This window comes from Gigantopelta aegis, chromosome 3 (genome assembly GCF_016097555.1).
Source record: "Gigantopelta aegis isolate Gae_Host chromosome 3, Gae_host_genome, whole genome shotgun sequence".
In the NCBI taxonomy this organism is placed as follows: Eukaryota; Metazoa; Mollusca; class Gastropoda; order Neomphalida; family Peltospiridae; genus Gigantopelta; species Gigantopelta aegis.
The window spans coordinates 59,973,037-59,993,480 of record NC_054701.1 but is presented as its reverse complement, the minus strand read 5'-3'; the positions used below and the strand labels follow the sequence as shown (position 1 = coordinate 59,993,480).

At 36.5% G+C, this 20,444-nt stretch overlaps 2 protein-coding genes across 2 annotated transcripts in view; one reads left to right on the top strand and one right to left on the bottom strand.

Annotated features, from left to right (window-relative positions):
* The window catches only part of LOC121368751 (switch-associated protein 70-like), a 38,077-nt gene extending 27,113 nt beyond the window's left edge, over positions 1-10,964 (bottom strand). Inside the window, exons 1-2 of the mRNA XM_041493499.1 lie at positions 10,869-10,964; positions 606-1,175 (exon numbers count right to left, since the gene is read on the bottom strand). Of these exons, the coding sequence (XP_041349433.1) occupies positions 606-1,175; positions 10,869-10,964 (666 nt within the window). The remainder of the gene's footprint in view (positions 1-605; positions 1,176-10,868) is intronic.
* Positions 10,965-10,988: 24 nt separating this feature from the next.
* LOC121391358 (electron transfer flavoprotein beta subunit lysine methyltransferase-like) lies at positions 10,989-16,617 on the top strand. Its single transcript, XM_041523019.1, has 4 exons — positions 10,989-11,049; positions 11,889-12,218; positions 14,940-15,070; positions 16,274-16,617. The coding sequence occupies exons 2-4, from the start codon at positions 11,908-11,910 to the stop codon at positions 16,609-16,611; spliced, it is 780 nt and encodes a 259-aa protein (XP_041378953.1). The 5' UTR covers positions 10,989-11,049; positions 11,889-11,907; the 3' UTR covers positions 16,612-16,617.
* Positions 16,618-20,444: the final 3,827 nt, after the last annotated feature.

Below are 20,444 nucleotides of genomic sequence, written 5' to 3'. Positions count from 1 at the left end.
TAGTGACGATTGAGTATATTAAGTTCACAGTAAAATGTTAGCCAAATGCTGATCTATTCTGATGATTAGACAAACCATGGAAATACAATTTTACTGATTTGCATCATCAATTGCATGCAGGCATTGAATTTTATGTATTTATTTTTAAAATCCTGCTGGAATCATAAAAATTATGTAATAACCAGAATGGCTGGCTCTGCAATTGGTAGCCTATATCTGATCAACAATTGACAAATTTTCTTTTAATTTGGCGAAAAAAGTTTTGTAATGATTGATATTTTGTTGGAAAATAACTATAGGTTTTGCTTTTTTGATGAGATAATTTGGCAAACTTTTATGATCACTCTGAGCTAGCCCATGGCCTGTATTTTCGAAGCCATCTTAGCTACGATATGTCGTAAATCCGTCGTAAGTGACCGAGAAATACCCCATCTTTTCTATCTCCACTTAATGAGAGTTCCCATTTTTGTTTACGACAAATATCGTAAATCATGACACACTACTTAAGAGAACTTTATGATACCTTCAAAAATTGTTGTATCTTAAATCTACGACATTCATATTTTGCTCTAAACTAGCTATGATATGAATTAAGTAAGACTCACCTGTTTTAGTCTGTCAAAAATAACATCATCAAAGATATCATGAATAGCCTGACTGAGCTCCTTGGCAGCCACATCCACAAAACACATCTCCAGTCTGTCCAAGAACGTCACGAAGGTCAACAGAGACGTCTCAGTGTCGTCTTCCTTGCGCCATCGGTTTCGTTCACAGAGTCCCGTCTCGCGACAAACCAACGAGCAGATATACTCCCCTTCTTCTGTGTCTATTCTCACAGGCGTTATCACATTGTCATTTTCATCGACATCAGCCAAGAAGTTGAACAGCTTCCAGAGTTTGAAAACATGATCGTCGGAAAATTTGTGCTTCTCTTTGGCTATGTCATTTCGTCTTTTCAAGCACTTGCTCATACAGACCGTCCAACATATTGTTTGTATTCTGTCAACTTTGGAAGAGATGAGAATAGACGATTCATTCTCGGCCAATTCTGTGAGGAGCGCTTCTTTCAGTATTGAAAAGAACTTGCTGAATTCTAGGGTATTTTCCACATACGAGTCAAGAATTTCTTCAGACTTCAATAATCCAAACACCTGTCCAATATTATTTGACAAAACCTGAAAAACACAAAAACATAATTTTGTACTAAGAGTGAGGCATATAGAATTGTACAAAAACATTGTCCTAGTATCTGACCAAACAGAAGTGAGGGCACATACAATAGGAAGTTTGTGAGTTTCATAAAAATTATATCCATCAAAAATTAGTGTGGTATTTTAAACTGTCCACCATTCAAAAATATAATAGTATGCAAATGTCTGTACATTTTTCAAAAAAAGTTAATGATATAGGATATCAGCTATATCCTGTGACAGTAACAAAGGTGAATTTGGCAAGGCTTGATAAGCGGAATTCCCTATTTGGCTTAAACTGGATAAAGTTAAAGTTGGTTTTGTTTAACACCACCACTAGAGCACATTGATTTATTAATCATCGGCTACTGGATGTCAAACATTTGGTAATTATGACATATTATAGTCTTAGAGAGGAAACCTGTTACATTTTTTCATTACTAATGTGGGATCTTTTATATGCACCATCCCACAGACAGGATAGCACATACCACAGCCTTTGATATACCAGTCGTGGTGCACTGGCTGGAACGAGAAATAGCCCAATGTGTCCACTGATGGGGATCGACCCTAGACCGACCTCACATCAGGCGAATGCTTTACCACTGGGCTACGTCCTGCCCAAAACAGGATAAAGCCAATGCCCTAAGTTTTTAACTAGACTTAACCTGGTTATTATATTTATCATGTATACAAATCCATCAAAAATTGAGAGAGAAAAATAGATTATTCCTGTTTATTTCAGTTACATAATTGTACATTTACCCAAGTCAAAGTAAACGGAATTGTGTCATATCTGTGTATTTAAAATCCATGTGAACATAACATCAAAAGTCATAACAGGACTTTACTTTAATCGGCCAGAATAAACTATGTTTATGACACACCCAGTGTTCATCATCTTGGTAATAAACATGTTTGTCTTCTCTTCAGTATGGGTGGCATGTGGTTCAGTTACAGCTATGGGCAGTGCTTATACAATCGGTGGTATATTAGAGAACACTACACTCAGTGACTGTATGTACAAACATGTACATGTACAAAATAGACATGTAATGGTAAACTGATACAGATACATGATACATCCATTTATATGGCAGCGGTATCATGCATACATGTCTTAAATTCAATGACCGTAATCCCTGTGATAACGTAAGTTGTGTCAGCAGGAAATTTCGCCAAATTATCCATTAAACTTCAAAAATGGCAGAAACCCAGTTATTTTCTTACAAATATTATTTATTTCATGAATTTATTTCACTAAATTAAAAGAAAATTTACCAATTGTTTTTTAAATTCACAATTGGTAAATTTGGCCAGTGCCAGAGCTAGCCCTGTAATGGTTAAAAAAGATATACCTGTCTAACTACTAGGGTCAGTATTAAGTACTACTGTATTGGGATATGAATATCATGAGCTGCATATACCTGTATCGTTACACCTACAATGCACACACATATATACATACACAGACACATGCTTGCAAGTATCCATCCATCCATTCATTCAAACATCCATCCATATTTTTCTGTGTTAAAAATGCAAAAAAAGTCATTTAGCATTGCTTTAATTATTAATTAAGGTGCTGTAAACTTTGGAAAATAAAAATAAATTTTTTTAAAAGTTAATTAGGGTGTTTTTGTAACGAATCAGTCGGATTAGCCAACTATTTTAAGGTTGTCCTCAGGCATGCAAAACTTTGTTTTTTCTGCGCATTGCTTTTAAGGTTGGCCTCAGGCATGAATACATATATTTTGTACCACATACTGCTTCAATGTAATTATTTCTGAAACAGTCCTGAGGCGATTTGAACTAATGACCGTCTGTGCGCGTTTACTGATCTATCTTACGAGATAAGGGCAACTCACTAGCCAAGGTTAAAATTGAAGCATATTACTACTGTAAATTAATCGGTTGACAAAACGTTACATACATATATAATGACGAAACATATAGTTTGAAGCATATTATACTAACACTACTACTGTACATTAATGGGCTGACTAAAAGTTACATACATATATAATGACGAAACATATATTTTGAAGCATATTATACTAACACTATTACTGTACATTAATCGGCTGACTAAAATTTAAATACATGTATAATGATGAAACGTATACTTTTTTCTTTCTTGTGAAATACATTTTTATATATAGATCTTAACATGAATTATATGCCCATAAAAATTATATCTAAATAATTTTATTTCACGCCTCCAAAAATTGTGAGAATGGTCGATTTGTTCGCATGTTGCTCACGTAAATCTAATTTTGTGTTACCTATTTTGTTTGCTCAAAATTTGGAGCACCATTTACATGGATATAATGGGTTATGCAGACAGGAAATGGGTTACCTGGATTTATGGTAAATGGGTGATGTAGATTTTCAAGTCTCACAGGCTTGCATTTACTGTTATTTTATAAATTTATATTATTGCAAAATCCAACAAGAGTAACCAGCAGGTTAACACGTAATACCACAGTATAACTTTGAATTGCGTCTCCACAGGGTTCAAATTTTTCTATGGTATCAATGCCAAATGCTGTGGTTGCCCTTAGGCAACGAATATTTTTTCTTATAGTTTTGACAAAGGACTCAAAGAAACCACTGTTTTTGCTGAGTGGCAACACATTACAATTTAATTTGGTATTTCAAGTTTCAAATAAAATGTATTAAATTTGTTTACTGCAAGGTGATCAATATGCCACTCCCCTAAAACTTTCCATGCCACTCCCCTAAAACTTTCCAGGAGAGTGTGGAGGGGGAGCTGGAGCAAGAGTTATCACTAGCCTTTCCTGGCAAAGACTGTACTTGGATGACTGCAAATTACATGTCTTTCCAAGATATGAAAGAAATAAATGTTTTATTTAACAACGCACTCAACACATTTTATTTACGGTTATATGGCGTCAGACATATGGTTAAGGACCACACAGATTTTGAGAGGAAACCTGCTGTCGCCACTTCATGGGCTACTCTTTCCGATTAGCAGCAAGGGATCTTTTATTTGCGCTTCCCACAGGCAGGATGGCACAAAGCATGGCCTTTGTTGAACCAGTTATGGATCACTGGTCGGTGCAAATGGTTTACACCTACCAATTGAGCCTTGCGGAGCACTAACTCAGGGTTTGGAGTCGGTATCTGGATTAAAAATCCCATGCCTCGACTGGGATCCGAACCCAGTACCTACTAGCCTGTTGATCGATGGCCTAACCACGACGCCACCGAGGCCAGTTCCAGGATATGAAACGGATGAACCTTTTATAGGAATATTTTGACAGGACAAGTAAATAAGGACAGACACATGTTTTGTAGGTCAACTGAATTTTCAGTCAATGTAGAGCCCCGATTGTAGTTTCATTTCTTAAGCTCTAGCAGACTGCACAATGAAACAATTGTGGGGAGTAATTCATTGCAACCCTGACTCAGATTATGGGGAGCAATCCATGTATTGATACCATATAAATTCATTTGTTAAGGGGAGCTAAAAATTACTCCTAATCTAGTTTAAGGTGATTGGATAGGGAGCAAGAGTCATAGCTCCTCTTAAACAGCAAGGCCTTGGTTAAGTCATCAGACTACAGGCTGGTTGGTACAGGGTTCACAGCCCGGTACCGGCTCAAACCCAGAGTAAGTTCTTAAGGGCTCAATGGGTAGGTGTAAGGCCACTACACCCTCTTCTCTCTCACTAACCAACTAACAACTAACCCACTGTCCTGGACAGATAGCCCAGGACAGCGTGGTTGAACCTTAACTGGATCTAAGCACGAAAGTATGTTGAAATGAAAAAAAATGAAAATTTAAGACCACTGCATGGTGATCTATCACTATCATCTGCCGATTGCTGGTAAACAATATGGTCAGATGTCATTCAACTAAAATTCCTTCCCTTTTTCAACTTATTTTCGTGCTTATATCCAACTAAGGTTCAACCACGCTTCAGCTATCTGGGCTGTCAGTCCAGGACAGTGGGTTAGTTGTTAACTGTCATAAAATTCCTTTTATTTCCAAAATTTACTTGGGCTATACACAGTGAATTAACTCCTGCCAAAAGGAAAATCAAATAAAGACTTCAAAAACATTCAGTTCTTTCTATGCACCCAGTTCATGTTTGTCCTGGAGCAAGTTGGTACAAATTAGATACTGTACTGTGACTAACAGGCCAGTGTAAAACCCATCAGGTCACGGACCTAATACCCATTGTCAACATGGGTCTGTCCCGGCTAATACCTGTGATTAAGCCAGTTAGTAGCGGCACGGCTGAGTGAAGCCATTAGCTTATCACACAAGTGCTTCACTGGTAAATGTCAGTAAAGCAATAAGTGTCAACACGTCTGATAGGGTTACTGTTAAACAATATTACAAGCTGCTGAGAAATGTTGTCAATGTTTTCATTGTGATATAATAAGAATGTTTCATGCTCACTTAACCCAACATTTAACAAAAAAACTACAACTAGGGTCTCTCAAAGAGAGTTGTTTAAACCGCGGAATGAATTGAGGCATGAAGGACATTCCCAAATCAAAACAACTTAACTGACATCTACATCTATTTTGTATAACTAAAAGTTACACCCAGGCTCCAGTAAGGTCAACCATGAAATGCCTCTCTCTGAGAAAACAAAGTAATAAACTGCAATGTGCACTCATCTCAAAATAGGGGCAAGGCGTAGCCCAGTGGTACAGCGCTCACTTGATGTGCGGTCGGTTTGGGATCGATCCCCATCAGTGGGCCCATTGCGCTATTTCTCGCTCCAGCCAGTGCACCACGACTGGTACATCAAAGGCCATGGTATGTGCTATCCTGTCTATAGGATAGTGCATATAAAAGATCCATTGCTGCTAATCGAAAAGAGTAGCCTATGAAGTGGCGACAGTGGGTTTCCTCTCTCAATATCTGCGTGGTCCTTAACCATGTCTGATGCCATATAACAGTAAACAAAATGTGTTGAGTGTGTCGTTAAATAAAACATTTTCTTTCTTCATCTCAAAATAATAATATAATGTTATGTATAAATGTTCTACATTAACATGTATGTATAATTGCACAAAGTGAATACATTTTCAATCTATTTCCCAGGCATCAAAATATGTGTTAAGAATGTTAAAAATCATGAGCGTATAGCTGCAAAATACATAAACATCATTGAGTCATCACTGGTATTCAACATATGTATTTTTTTCCTAATTCCAATAACGACTGGTATTTCAAAGGTATGTGATCTTGTCAATGCTTGGGAAAGTCCAAATATAAGAAATTTTGCTGCTCTCCAACAAGAGTAACATTTGTGGTGGCAACAAATTTCTTCTCTCCCCACATGTACATGTATCTAGACAACAAGTGCCAAACCGGCCTCAGTGGTGTTGTGTTTGCATCCTGGTACCGGCTCCCACCCAGAGCACATTTTAACGACTCAATGGGTAGGTGTAAGACCACTACACCTTCTTCTCTCTCACTAACCACTAACAACTAACCCACTGTCCTGGACAGAGGGCCCAAATAGCTGAAGTGGTGTGTGTGCCCAGGACAGTGTGCTTGAACCTTAATTGGATATAATCACACAAATAAGTGAAATGAAATAAAAAGTGCTAAAGGGTCTCACTAAACGAATAACTTCCACTTACCCCTGGTTAGCAGACCGTGACATGAAAAAATTTAACAGGAGTAATCAAATGCTCCACTAACGTTGATAATGGGAAGCAATTCAAGATATTATCCTGTTGATACCATTTGAATTCACATGCACAATGGGGGGCGAGAGTGATAGCTCCCCATGCCAAGTAATCTATTTAAATGTGATTATTTAACAAGCATTCTGACAGTGCATGTACTGCTAAAGCAATATATCATATTATGTCCCCTACTAGGCCCAACAAGTTTAATGTCTCCAAAGTTCAAAGGGCCATACAGCCCTGTCAACAGTGGGTAAATCACTATGAAAGTCAAACGTAATCTGTAATTCTACATAATAAAGCTATACAAAACATTTCAGCTCAATATCTAGAGGCACTGCAAGAAAAGAAAGAAAAAATCTGAAAAACTATTATATGTGGGACAGGCAGACAGACCGACATACAGACAAACACCCATAGTCCTATCTGGTTGCATGGACTGATAATTATCAGTAATACTAAGGGTTTTTTCCCAGGATTTTATATATCTGACTCAAGATTTCAACTAATAATGGGGAGACTAGTGTCATTTTTCATGGGGTGTGTAACTTCTTTAGTCTAAGTACTAGTCCCCAAGATAGGCTGATAGAATTCTTAAAATATATCTTAATTTCTATCCCTTTATATTCTTTTCTTTCATATTTGTACATAAACTCTAAAATTATGATAAGCGGGGAACATTTGACTAGAAATATTGCTAATCAAGATTTTAAAAACAAAATGTTCTCCATTAAGTGTGTGTGAGTGTGTGTGCGCACGCGTAAGTGCATGTGTTTCAAGCAGGACTAGCACTGGCACTTGCCAAACTCATCAATTGTGAATTTTAAAAAACATCTGGAAAATTAATTTTATGTAATTTGATTGATATTTTGTTTGAAAATAACTCGGTTTCTGCATAATAATAAATAATTTGGTGAAATGTTCTGCTCTCCCAGAGCTATCTCTAGTTTCAAGCCAGGGTGGGGTTGGGGTTTTTAAAATCCTGCACATGTACATGCTTGTATAAGGATATACATTCATTGCCCACTTCGTAGGTTGGTCAAAACGCCTGTAAAAACCCACGTACACAGAAAGAGCTTAACTTCAAGAACACTTGCATTAAAATGAGGAAGTCATAAATAAAACCAAAGAAGTCGTCAAGTAGCTCCTCATGTATACAACCTGTAAAACTAGGCACAACCACCTAAAGGAGTACTAGTAATAGAAAATGGCCTCTTATCACCGACAATTATTAAAGGCGCACACCCTAGTTTTAACTCGTAAAAATGGACACTAAGTTCAGTTAATTTACAAACCTGTAACACTTTTGGATAAAGTTACAACAGAGAAGAAAGAAGAGTCTGTGATGTTAAAACTGGGAAATATCCTTAAAAACATAGACGACTTGAATCAATAAACCGCTACTTCTCAGACACACATGCATTTTTAAAAATATGAAAAAGGCATTTTGTGATATTAGAAACAACAGGATGAGCAGAAACACTTCGGTTCTACAGAAATGGATAATCTAAACAATAAAATATAATTAATGTTTGATTTCAGTTATAATGAATGGCTCTAATACTGAAAAATATGCTGTAGTGTTTAAAAACTAGAGTATGTCCTTTTAATATTATATATTTTGTACTTGAAACGTGCAGTTTACACAACATTAGATGATATGGGAAAATTAGAGATCCTCTTAAAGGGACTTATCCTAGTTTCAATCCGTTAAAATTAACAAAAAGTTTAGTTAATCTACAAACCTGTAACACATTTGGATAAAGTTACAAATGAGTGAAGCATGAGTCTGTCACTTTGAAATGGTGAAATACCCTCTAAAAATAGACTAAAACTTGACTCCATAACTCTGACTTCTCAGACGCACGTGAGTTTTTAAAAATAAGAGAAATGTATTTTGTGATATTAAAAACACCAGGATGACCAAAAACACTTCAAATGTAGGGAAACTAATAATCTAAACAATAAAATCTAAGTAAAGTATGAATTAAGTTATCAAAAACGGTCGTCATAGTCAAAAATATGTGTTAAGTGTTTAAAAACTAGGGCATGTCCCTTTAATACAGGTGGTCACTTCAGCAGGTTTAAACCCAGGGTCACACAGCAGTTTACTAATGCAGACTTTGGTAGACTAGTAGAAATTGTGGCAGGCTAGTAAATTTTAGTTGGTTCAGGTCCAGTGGACTAGTGAAATATTTTCCATTTCCGCACCCGTCTTTACTAATTAATACATTTGACAGAAGTCAATGACACTTTGTGTTGAAGTGACCTTTCCTCTGAACATTGTAGAGTTTAAAGTTACTTACTAAAATATGAACTACAAATGAGTTTTCTGACCAAAAATGGATAAAGTGTCTACAGAATACAGTCATAAATGAAAGTAGTTTGTACATGTACATGTATTGTATGTTATATTTTGACAGGTTACAAATTTGGGCTCAAATTTAATATTCCACAAAAAATATAGTTAATTAATATATATATATATATATATATATACATACACACACACACAGTAATTTTGTAGGGTAGTTTAAAAAAAATAAAAAAAAAAAATGAAGTTTAATTTACTCTTTTTTTTTCTCTTAAGGGGCAGGAACTAGCTTAGTCATTAGTGCTCACCTGAAGTGGTTGGGTTAATGGATCGAATCCTGTCAGTGGACCCACTCTCTGATTTTTTTTTGTTTATCCATCCCAACCTTTGCCTCACAACTGTTATATATTAAAGGCTATAGCATGTGTTATTCTGTTTGGGAAATTGCATAAATGATCCTTTGCTGCTAATGGCAAAATATAATGGGTTTTTCACAAAGACTAAATGTTTCAGAATTCCAAATGTTTCACACCTACAAGTCAATTTATTAATTAAGCAATGTTTTCTAGTGGTGTTGTTAAACAAAACAAACATTTACGGTTTGAATTAAATTTAACAGCTGATTATATAATTATTTGAGTTGAATCCAGTCAGCATAAATTTTCTATTTTAATATTTTTATCTACTTTTCAAAGGATGAGGATTGGATACACATGTATGTCACGTGGTGAAAATCTCTAGGCAGAGCTAGAAATTTTGAATATTGAAAAATGTATCAAGCATGCTTAAAAATATATATTCTAAATTAGGCAGGATATATTTTAATATCAGGGCTAGTTCTGGGTCAGCAGAAAAGTTCACCAAATTATCTAATAAACTTATAGAAACACCGTTATTTTGTAACAAAATATCAATTAAATACTTGAAATTATTTCGCCAAATTAAAATAAAATTCACAAATTGTTGTTAAAATATGTGCGAATTTGGCAAGTGCCTGAGCTAGCCCTGAATATGGTTTTTGTTTTTGTGATAATATTTATCTTGAACTGATATTGTCAATGCCAAGGCAAACATCTACGGTCCACTTTTTATCATTCTGGACCGCAATAAACATCACAATAAGAAATATCGAGCGGGAGACATTTATCTTGATGATCTATGGGACCATGAGAAACACTTCTGAACTTTAATGATTTAGTGGATATGAAAATGAGTACCAGTATTTAATTAAGTAAACATATATATTTCATTCATACTGCTTGTTAACTGCATGGTTGTCAACAACTATCTTCTGGCAATTCTCATAACTCTAGCCCTTCCCTTAGTAACCCTAAGGTGTTTAAGCAGGGCAAGGTCTGGTGAGATGGGTTAGTGGTAGGGTACCTCCACCTCACGGCTCACCCCCATGTAACTTCTGTATCTTTAAAATTTTTTAATTAAAGTCATCCTAAGGCAGCCATGGTAAATACGCTATTTTACAACAAAGGAATGTGTTAGCGACATGAATGACACAGAAGTGTAGACTCATGTTGCTGTCACTTCCGCATATATCTACGAAGTTAACGTGAAACTTGAAACATACTACATAGTACTAGTCGAAGCCTTAAAAGCGATGCAAATAGCCACTGACATACTGCAAATATAATTGAAAACTTATCAAATTATAAAAATATGTTTATTCCTTACCTTGAGACTTGATTTTTGTACTATCCCTGTTCTATGACAATCTAACGCATCGAAAGCATGCCACACACATTTTTCCACGTCCGCAACTGCCGCCATTTTCTACATTATAGTCATGTGACTTTGTTTATGCGTCGCTTGCAAATAGACGCCTATACAGAAAGGTCCGCCTCGTGAATTCAGAGTAAGAATTTATTCGTGATTCGTATGTAATATCTGTTGTAGGCTAAGTGTTTCATATAAAAGTATTAGTGTATTCTTCAAAATAAAACTGTTAAACTCAAAGGTACTCTAGTCTCTAGTAAAAGACTAAAGTATCGAAGTCATAACAAATCAAACAATTTAAAGTAGCAATCTCGCCTATTTTAGGATCATAATTTTGCTCATCGACCACGTCATTGCACACACACGCCATTGCACACACACACACACACACCACCACCACCACTACCCCAGCACCCACCCCCCCCCCCCCCCCCCCCAAAAAAAGAGAAGGATTTTCTAGGATTCACACCCCAAGTTGGGGCGGGACGTAGCCCAATGGTAAAGCATTTGCTTGATGCGTGGTCAGTCTGGGATCGATCCTTATTTCTTGTTTCAGCCAGTGCACCACAACTGGTATATCAAAGGCTGTGGTTTGTGATATCCTGTCTGTGGGATGGTGCATATAAAATAATCCCTTGCTATTAATGGAAAAATGCCTCTGCCCACTACCGATCCTGGTCGGCCTGCTGGTACTCTCTTGCACTTGTCAGTGCAGGGGCGGTCCCTCCTCCCACCCACCCCAAACTTTCATTCTTTGTGTTGTTATTAAAATCCAGTTTTAAAGTCATAGTACATTTTTTTAAGTGTCCAAAAAATGCATCTAAGATCATTTACGAAAACCTTTAATTTTTCAAGAGCATGAAAAGTGAAATGGTTATGGCAGAAGAATAATACTATTTAAATATTTCCTTTTGGAATATGTTATATTGCATTGTTATATACTATCATAGTATTAATCTTATATACTTCTTATTCCAGTACAGCTGGAGATGACAGAATGAAAATTTGTTGGTCGTCAAATGGCAGATTAAGAACCAAATATTTGTTAAATTTTAAGAAAATATCAGCAAGAATTCCAAATTCTATCATTTCACAAAGAAAAAAACATGTTGAGGTTTTTTCTGAAGGTGATTACATCAGAAAACTTATAGTGCAAAACACTGAGATTAGCGACAATCACATGACACCAGAATTGAAACTTCATTTGATAACTCCCAAGTGTAAGCTGTGGTGGAGTAAGGGAGACAACTCTCCATTCTGTGATCCTTACTGGGCGTTTTATTGGTCAGGAGGTCAGGTTATTAGCAGGTAGAGTATGTTCATAATGTGTTCTTAAATTGCATGGGCATATTAATGGAGTGCTTGTATTTCATTTCTTCTGAACCCCATCACCCCCACTAGGCCTCGTACTTTCAAAACTTTTAGTGTAGACTTACAACTCTAACAGAATCCGAGAGTTTTAAAAAACAACAACTTGTTTTTGTTTAACGACACCACTGGAGCACATTGCTTAATTAATCATCAGCTATTGGATGTCAAACATTTGGTAATTCTGACTCGTAGTCATCAGAAGAAACCCGGTACATTTTTCCTAATGCATCAAGGGATCTTTTATATCCACTTTCACACAGACAGGAAAGCACATACAACAGCCTTTGTCCAGTTGTAGTGCACTGGTAACAAGAAAAAACCCAATCAGCTGAATGGATCCACTGAGGTGGTTCGATGCTGTGGTGCAAGCACCTCGAGCGAGAACTCAACCAACTGAGCTAAATCCCACCCTCCGAGAGTAAGTCATAGCAGTGCAGTACAAACTGCATTGGTGAGAACATCATTCATTATTTTTGATAACACATACTTGTTTACACATGTACATGTGTTAACAATGTCAAGACATATGACCAGGTCACCAATGCCATACATCCAATGAAAATACAGCACAATCAAAATCAATTACACTGATGTATAGTTAACCTGACAATTATTTGTCTGTGATGGATAAGTTAGCTATAGGTGTTAGGGCTGTATATAACTTTGAATTGAAAAAGATGTTAAAAGTTTCATAAAACCTGTTATTTATATGTAAGAAATTCATGTCTGTTAGATACCATTTATCTTACAACTCATTTAAAAACGCCCCTGTGCGTGCTGTAACCTCAACGTGGTGCAGGGGTGTAACATTCTCGTTGAGAATGGCCAATACAGCACAAATCCCCTTGTTTTCTTCGAGATACAATTAAAATTTTGAATAAAAGTCAGTATCTATCTGTGTTGTTTGTGTTTTTGCACAGTTCTTTACACTGTGTTTTTGTTTGGCTGTTGAGTTTTGTATTGATGTTAGTCATTTAATGTTTTGCATTACCATGGTTTGACACCCGGTGGCCAATGTGTTTTTTGTGCTGGGGTGTCATTAAACATTCATTCATTCATTTAAAAACGTATCAACTTCTCTTTCGCTCGTTATATACATTTTAAAACAACTCGTAAGATAAATGGTATCTAACGGCCACCTGTGTATTATTCTCTATGCATGTGACATCATTAAAGACTAGAGTCCTGGACACTAAATTTCATATGCTCAGGCCTAGGACTCTTTCTTTTCTCTGTTCTTAAGGTTTTTATTAAACCACCATCTTCTTATCCCAGTCATCTTCATTACAACTATACAGTAATTTAACTGAAATCAGATGATAATTTATTTTAGCAGTACACATATATTGCTAAATATACATGTTGAGATCAAACCATTTTCTTTTGTCTCTTGGATACTAAGTGATAAAAGGAACATTGCAGAACTTTTGGATTATGATCATGAAAGTTGTGACATGGGATCTTAACTCAGTCGGTAGAGCACTTGCCCGAGGTACTTTGGTTGCAGGATCTAATCTCCTTGGTGGTCCCATTCTGTTTTGTTTGTTCCATCCCAGGCCTTTCCCCAGGATTTTTTTAAGGCGCTTACATATATAGCATCATGATCCAGTACCCCACAACTGGTATATCAAAGGCCCTGGTATGTGCTGTCCTGGCTGTGGAAAGATCCATATAAAAGATCCTTTGCTGCCAATGGAAGAATGTAGCGGGTTTCCTCTGATGACCATGGGTCAAAATTACCAAATGCTTGACATCCAGTAGTCATTGGTTACTGTAATCAATGTGATCTAGTGATGTCATTAAGCAAAACAAACTTTAACATTTTACAACCAGCCTCGGTGGTGTTGTGGTTAAGCCATCGGACGTAAGGCTGGTAGAGGTACTGGGTTCGCAGCCCTGTACCAGCTCCCACCCAGAGAAAGTTTTAACAACTTAATAGGTAGGTGCAAGACCACTACACCCTCTTCTCTCTCACTAACCATTAACAATTAACCCACTGTCCTGGATCAACATCTCAGACAGCCGAGGTGTGTGCCCAGGACAGCGTGCTTGAACCTTAATTGGATATAAGTACGGAAATAAATTGAAATGAACATTTTACAAAAGTTGAGGGCGGGACGTAGCCCAGTGGTACAGCGCTCACTCGATGCGTGGTCAGTCTGGGATCAATCCCCGTCGGTGGATCCATTGGGCTATTTCTCATTCTAGCCAGTGCACCACGACTGGTATATCAAAGGCTGTGGTATGTGCTACTCTGTCTGTGGGATGGTGCATATAAAAGATCCCTTGCTGTTAATCGAAAAAAGTAGCTCATGAAGTGGCGACAGCGGGTTTCCTCTATTATTATCTGTGGTCCTTAACCATATGTTTGACGCCATATAACCATAAATAAAATGTGTTGAGTGCATCATTAAATAAAACTTCTTTTTTTTTTTACAAAAGTTGTTTACCTTGATGGGCTTTTATAAAATATCTACACAAACTGAGCTATTCTTTCACATTGCTTTTGCATATTTTTAAACAGTCTTCTTCTTTTTTTGTGTATCTAAAGTGGACAGTAATTTACTAAATTGTATTTTTAAAACTCTAATAAGCTTTGTTAGTGTCATCAATTTTTAAAGACCTCTGTATTTTGTATCATTACTTGTTTTAATGCAGGTACATTCTGGACCACCCCAGTCAGTTTCTAGACAAGTGTGTGTTGGATGTTGGAGCAGGATGTGGAGCGTCGGCCATTGCTGCTGCCAAGACTGGAGCTAAAACAGCAATATCTAATGATGTAGATGAAGGTACAGCTCAGTCGTTTGAAAAAAAACATTAGGTTATATTTAATAAAGCCTTTATAAAAAGTTTGTTTTGTTTAACGACACTACTAGAGCACATTGATTTATTAATAATAGGCTATTGGATGTCAAACATTTGGTAATTTTGACATAGTCATATAGATGAAACCCACTACATTTTTTTCCATTAGTAGCAAGGGATCTTTTATATGCACCAATCCCACAGACAGAATAGCACATACCACGGCCTTTGATATACCAGTCGTGGTTCACTGGCTGGAACGAGAAATAGCCCAATGGGGCCCACAGATGGGGATCGATCCCAAACTGACCGTGCATCAAGCCACTGGGCTATGTCCTGCCTCTTAAAGCCTTTGTAATGGTTAGGCTATTTAAAATATTTAGGATAGATTAAGGTTTGTAAGGCTGTGGTAACCACCGAGATGTATTCTGTTTCTTCATCTTCGTTGTACACTCAGACAGAGACCCCATTGGCTCGAACAAAAGCTGCTGTATTCTGTAGGTTCTCCAAGGCGCCAAAGGGTTTCTCCTTCAGGGGTTCATCTGAAGGCCAGACTGCTTTTCTCTGGTTCTGGTAGGTGGGACAATGTTGCAGGAAATGTTCCACAGTCATGGATGCTGTACCATGCTGGCAGGTTCCACTGTTTCCCACTCAGAATTTGGTATACATGTGGTAGTCGAGTCTACAGTGGTCTGTTCTTAGTCGCATCATTATCACCTGGTCGTCTCTTGAAAGTTGGTAGTAACTGTCTCTGCTATTATGATCTGGATGTTGAAGGAGCCACTGTCTCTTATACGTGCACTTTACAATGGCCTTCATCTCCTCATTGGTTATTTGTAGCTCTTCTTGGAACATTTTTCCTCCTTCTTTTGCGAACTTGTTTGCTTCCTCATTTCCGGGAATGTTGCAGTGTTATGGTATCCATTGTATTGTTGTTTGTTCAATGGTGCAGCTCAGTGCAGAAAGAGTAGAAGCAAGTTCATTCAGGTCTTTGTTTTTAGGGTCTTTTATTCTGTTTCTAATTACAAGAAAAAATCAAATCATTAATGTATGAATCAGCCCCATGTGTTTTTTATGATTGCAATCAGCTTTGGGAATTTTTTATTTTCTGTTATATCTGTAAAATGTTAGCGATTTAAAACATATTATGCAGTTTTGCTATATATAATTTTTTTTTTTTAAATTAGTTGCAGGTATTGCAGCCAAAATGAATGCCAAGTTAAATGACGTCTCTGTTCAGATCGACACATGCAATTTGATAGGTCAGACTGGTAGAGGATGGGATGTCGTACTTCTAGGCGACATGTTCTATGATGCATCATTTGCCGATACTGTTATCCAGTGGGTGACAACACTGATGAAAAACAATACAGAGATTCTTATTGGTGATCCTGGAAGACTGCCACTTCTGACTCATCCAGTGAAAAACACTCTTACAAAAGTTGCTGAATACAAGTTACCATATGAACTTGCAAGAGAAAACAATGGATTTACTACAGGCACAGTTTGGACAATAAAGAGATGATTAAAATTCTCATTTGTGTCAATATGTCGGAAAGATTACAGGTTTAAACCTGTCCAATGTATCTGTATAGGGGAAGATAAGCCCCCCCCCCCAAAAAAAAAAAAAATTCAGTGGAATTTTGAACCAATTTTTTTTTTCTTCACAAATTGACCTGAATGGGTAGGCCAGAAGTTACTTTTTATACGCCCATCTATGGGTCGTATTATAGTATGGTATGGCATTTTCCATCTGTCCGTCTGTTAACTTTTTTTTGTCCGGACCATATCCTGCATAAAAATGCATACAGGACCATCAAACCTCATATTTAGGAACAACTTGGGATGGTGGTGTGTCACATACTATTACTAGGTCACTGTGATCTACTTTTCACGGTCTACTGCACATAACAGTAAATCCATGTCCGGACCATATCTTGCATACAGGACAATCAAACCTCACATTTAGGAACAACATGGGATGGTGGTGTGTCACATACTATTACTAGGTCACTGTGACCTACGTTTCACTGTCTACTGCACATAACAGTAAATCCGTGTCCAGATCATATCTTGCATACAGGACCATCAAACCACATGTAGGAACAACTAGGGATGGTGGTTGGTTCAAAACAAACTGTTCATTCATCTCAATTAAAACATTTCACATAATTAGAACTGAATCATACCCATAACATATTCATTAATATAGATATGGTTTTTCCATCAAACTCCTGATGGGCATATCATCGGTATTCTTGTTATTCATTGACCTATTGTGTTGCCTACCCATATACAATTTGTTGAATACTGAATTATGTAATAATGTTACAGCAGAGTTATACTTAACTTAAAAAGCTAAAGAGGTCAGTAAAGGTATCATCAAAAAGTTAGTTTATTTGGTTTAACGACATCGCTAGAGCACACTGATTTATTAATCACTGATTATTGGATGTCAAATATATGGTAATTTTGGTACTTGAAACCTGCTACACTTTCCCATTAGCAGCCAGCAATCTTTTAAATGCATTTGCACAAAGACAGCACATACTACAGCCTTTCAAATATCAGAGGGCAGTAAAAGCATCATCAGGACACAGTAACAAAGGGTCTCCTCCAGCTACACAAAAAGGAAACTTAAATTAAAAAAGGTATTTCTTCATATTTTTACACTGCCCTTCCTCTAGATATGGCCCGACAGTACTGACTATCCAGACAAGCTAACAGTAGAGATTGGTACTGTATGGGCAATGAGATTATGGATAGAAGAAAAAACACAACACTATTTCAGATTGTCATACATGTATTTCTGCTTAATATTTTACACAATGAAAAAATCTAGTTTTTCATTTCTCACATAGTTCAAATTTACAGAACTTGGTGAAATCAGAAGTAAATGTTTATGCTGCACAATATAGGGTACATATGCCAACTAAATCGGGGAGGAGTCTGATTAAGCACCAATTTGGTTGTACAACATAAAGCCTCCACATCATTAGCAAAATCCATCAAGAGTAATCGATCCTACCACTCATTGTACCTCCGTGGCATGTTCAGGCTAGAGGTTTTCAAATCAATCTTAGCACTACGATATCGTAAAACCATCATAAGCTATGACATCACTATGACACACGCCATAGTGACATCATAGCCTATGATGCATGCCATAGTGAGGTTTATCCTTGCACATGTTATATACGTTTGTTACACTTACAAATATTTTCACAGACTTACCTTTTTATGACGCCCAATAGACGATGTGTATTTTTGTGCTGGGGTTTCGTTAAACATTCATTCATTCAAATTACACTTACAAGACCCATAACATTCCAAGACTTTTCCACAACATTTTGGGATTTTTTTTTTCAGAACCCAAAACATAGAGTGAATGTGTTTACTACATAATGTATGCCATCATCACTGGTCACACATGTATATGGACTTGGACTTGGAACTCTATTTACGTGCCCATACACCCCAAAGTTTCCAGGCACGTCTGTCTTGGGTCTCGATCTCTGACATGGCTAGTGACCTGACCTGACCTGACCTGAGACGGATATGTATAGGTGTAACTGAGACACTGAGTATTATTACACAATTATATATACTGTTAGTAAATAACGTATTTTGTTTACAAAATCAGCTGATAGTATTTCTGCACAGCCTGGTTGTAAAAGCATTTCCCATCTTGAAAAATACTGTAAATAGTTAAACTGATAATTTTACTTTAAAATAATTATATCGAGAAGTATGGAAGAATGGGAAATTCTGCGAGGCTTGCAAAGTTGAATTTCTCATTTGGCCTGAACAGGATAACGCCGATATCGTACGTCATTAACCAGTTATTATCTTTATCCAGCAGACCATAAAAAGTAAGGGGAAAAGCTATTATTTCTGTTATTCAGCTAGAGGTCATAGGAGCGATTTTGTAATTGACATCGCATGAGTGACGTCAAAAGTCATATTCTGTTGCTATACGTTCATGACTGCTTTATCTGGCATCATAATCTGTCAATAGAAACAGTGGCTGCAGGATAAAATACAGTAACTGTTATATCAATATTCACAAAGGAGCAGATATTTATTTATAGGAGAGGATAAAGTTTATAGTTTCACTAATAAAAATAATTTTATATCGTTAATACATTATTCAACTAAATAGGATTTATTTTGGTTATAAAAAAAATTCTATTGACTAAATAGTACTATAAGCTCAATTATTTTAATAACAGTTGCTCTGGTATAAAAACATGACTTACCTCTACAAAGTATTAAATAGCCAACTCTTTGATTTTAGAACAGTAACATCATACCCACTCAGGGCATTGCGCAATTGTATCATTCAACATGCATTTGTTATAAATGAAATATATATAATCCACACCTGTGATGTCACACTACTGTTCTAACTGTAAATTATCTTTCAAGAATTCCAGTTGAAAACAATGCAATTTGAACTTTTGTGTGTCTTCAAGTCAAAGATTTGAACCCACAACTGACTAAACTTGAACATCGTAAACAAGAACAACACTTTACCCACACAACTGCATCATTGAAAGAATATGTAATTTAAGCTTTATAAGCCTAATACTAGTGATAGTATTGTATTCAGGTGGAATACAACAAAGATTGTCAATGCTAAATCGGAAATAACAGGTTACACGTTTAGCACAATCATGTAACACGCCTAATGTCAGCCATTAAGTGCTGACAATTTGCTGGTTGAATCGTTTAGGTTAGACCCAAAAGGATCCCGTTATTTTATAAATGTTCCTTGCCATTTTTTCATTAAATAATGTAAAATATCAGCTAATTTGGTAGTCACATTAAAAAGTTAATGAATAATAGATTAAGCTGGAGAATGCATGCCAAAGTGTGAATTCGGGGCTCGTTAATTATTTTTCACGAATTCACACTTTCAATGTGAATTTACTAAACAGCAAGTCATAATATAACTTCCGGGTAAGTGGAATTTATAGAGTTCAAAAAAGAATAAATACATTTATCACATTTTCAGTGCAATCAAAGTATGTGATATTTTTCAGATCACATACTTTCAGAATTTGATAACTTTGCAAATTAGATGTAAATTAATTGAGGTCACGACACTAGGTTTTTGACATTTAAACAAACATACTACGATGACACTCCAAAAAGGCCCTGCTATACGATACGAGTGATTCATACATGTCACTGGGATTGCAATGCCAACAAGCAAATCGTAACGTGTGGCATGTCATACAACTGAATCGGCCCTAGTCACTCATACGACTCGAAGTTTAGAACCTGTTCTATTTTCATACGATTAAATTGGACGTTTGGGGACATTGACCAATCAGATCATGGCACAGATAACCT

Bases quoted from the DNA above. Each gene is read 5' to 3' on its own strand.
- LOC121391358 (XM_041523019.1), top strand. From the start codon at position 11,908: ATGAAAATTTGTTGGTCGTCAAATGGCAGATTAAGAACCAAATATTTG. The intron at 12,219-14,939 runs GTAGAGTATGTT...GTTTTAATGCAG, and splicing joins GGAGGTCAGGTTATTAGCAG to GTACATTCTGGACCACCCCA. The intron at 15,071-16,273 runs GTACAGCTCAGT...TTTTTAAATTAG, and splicing joins ATCTAATGATGTAGATGAAG to TTGCAGGTATTGCAGCCAAA.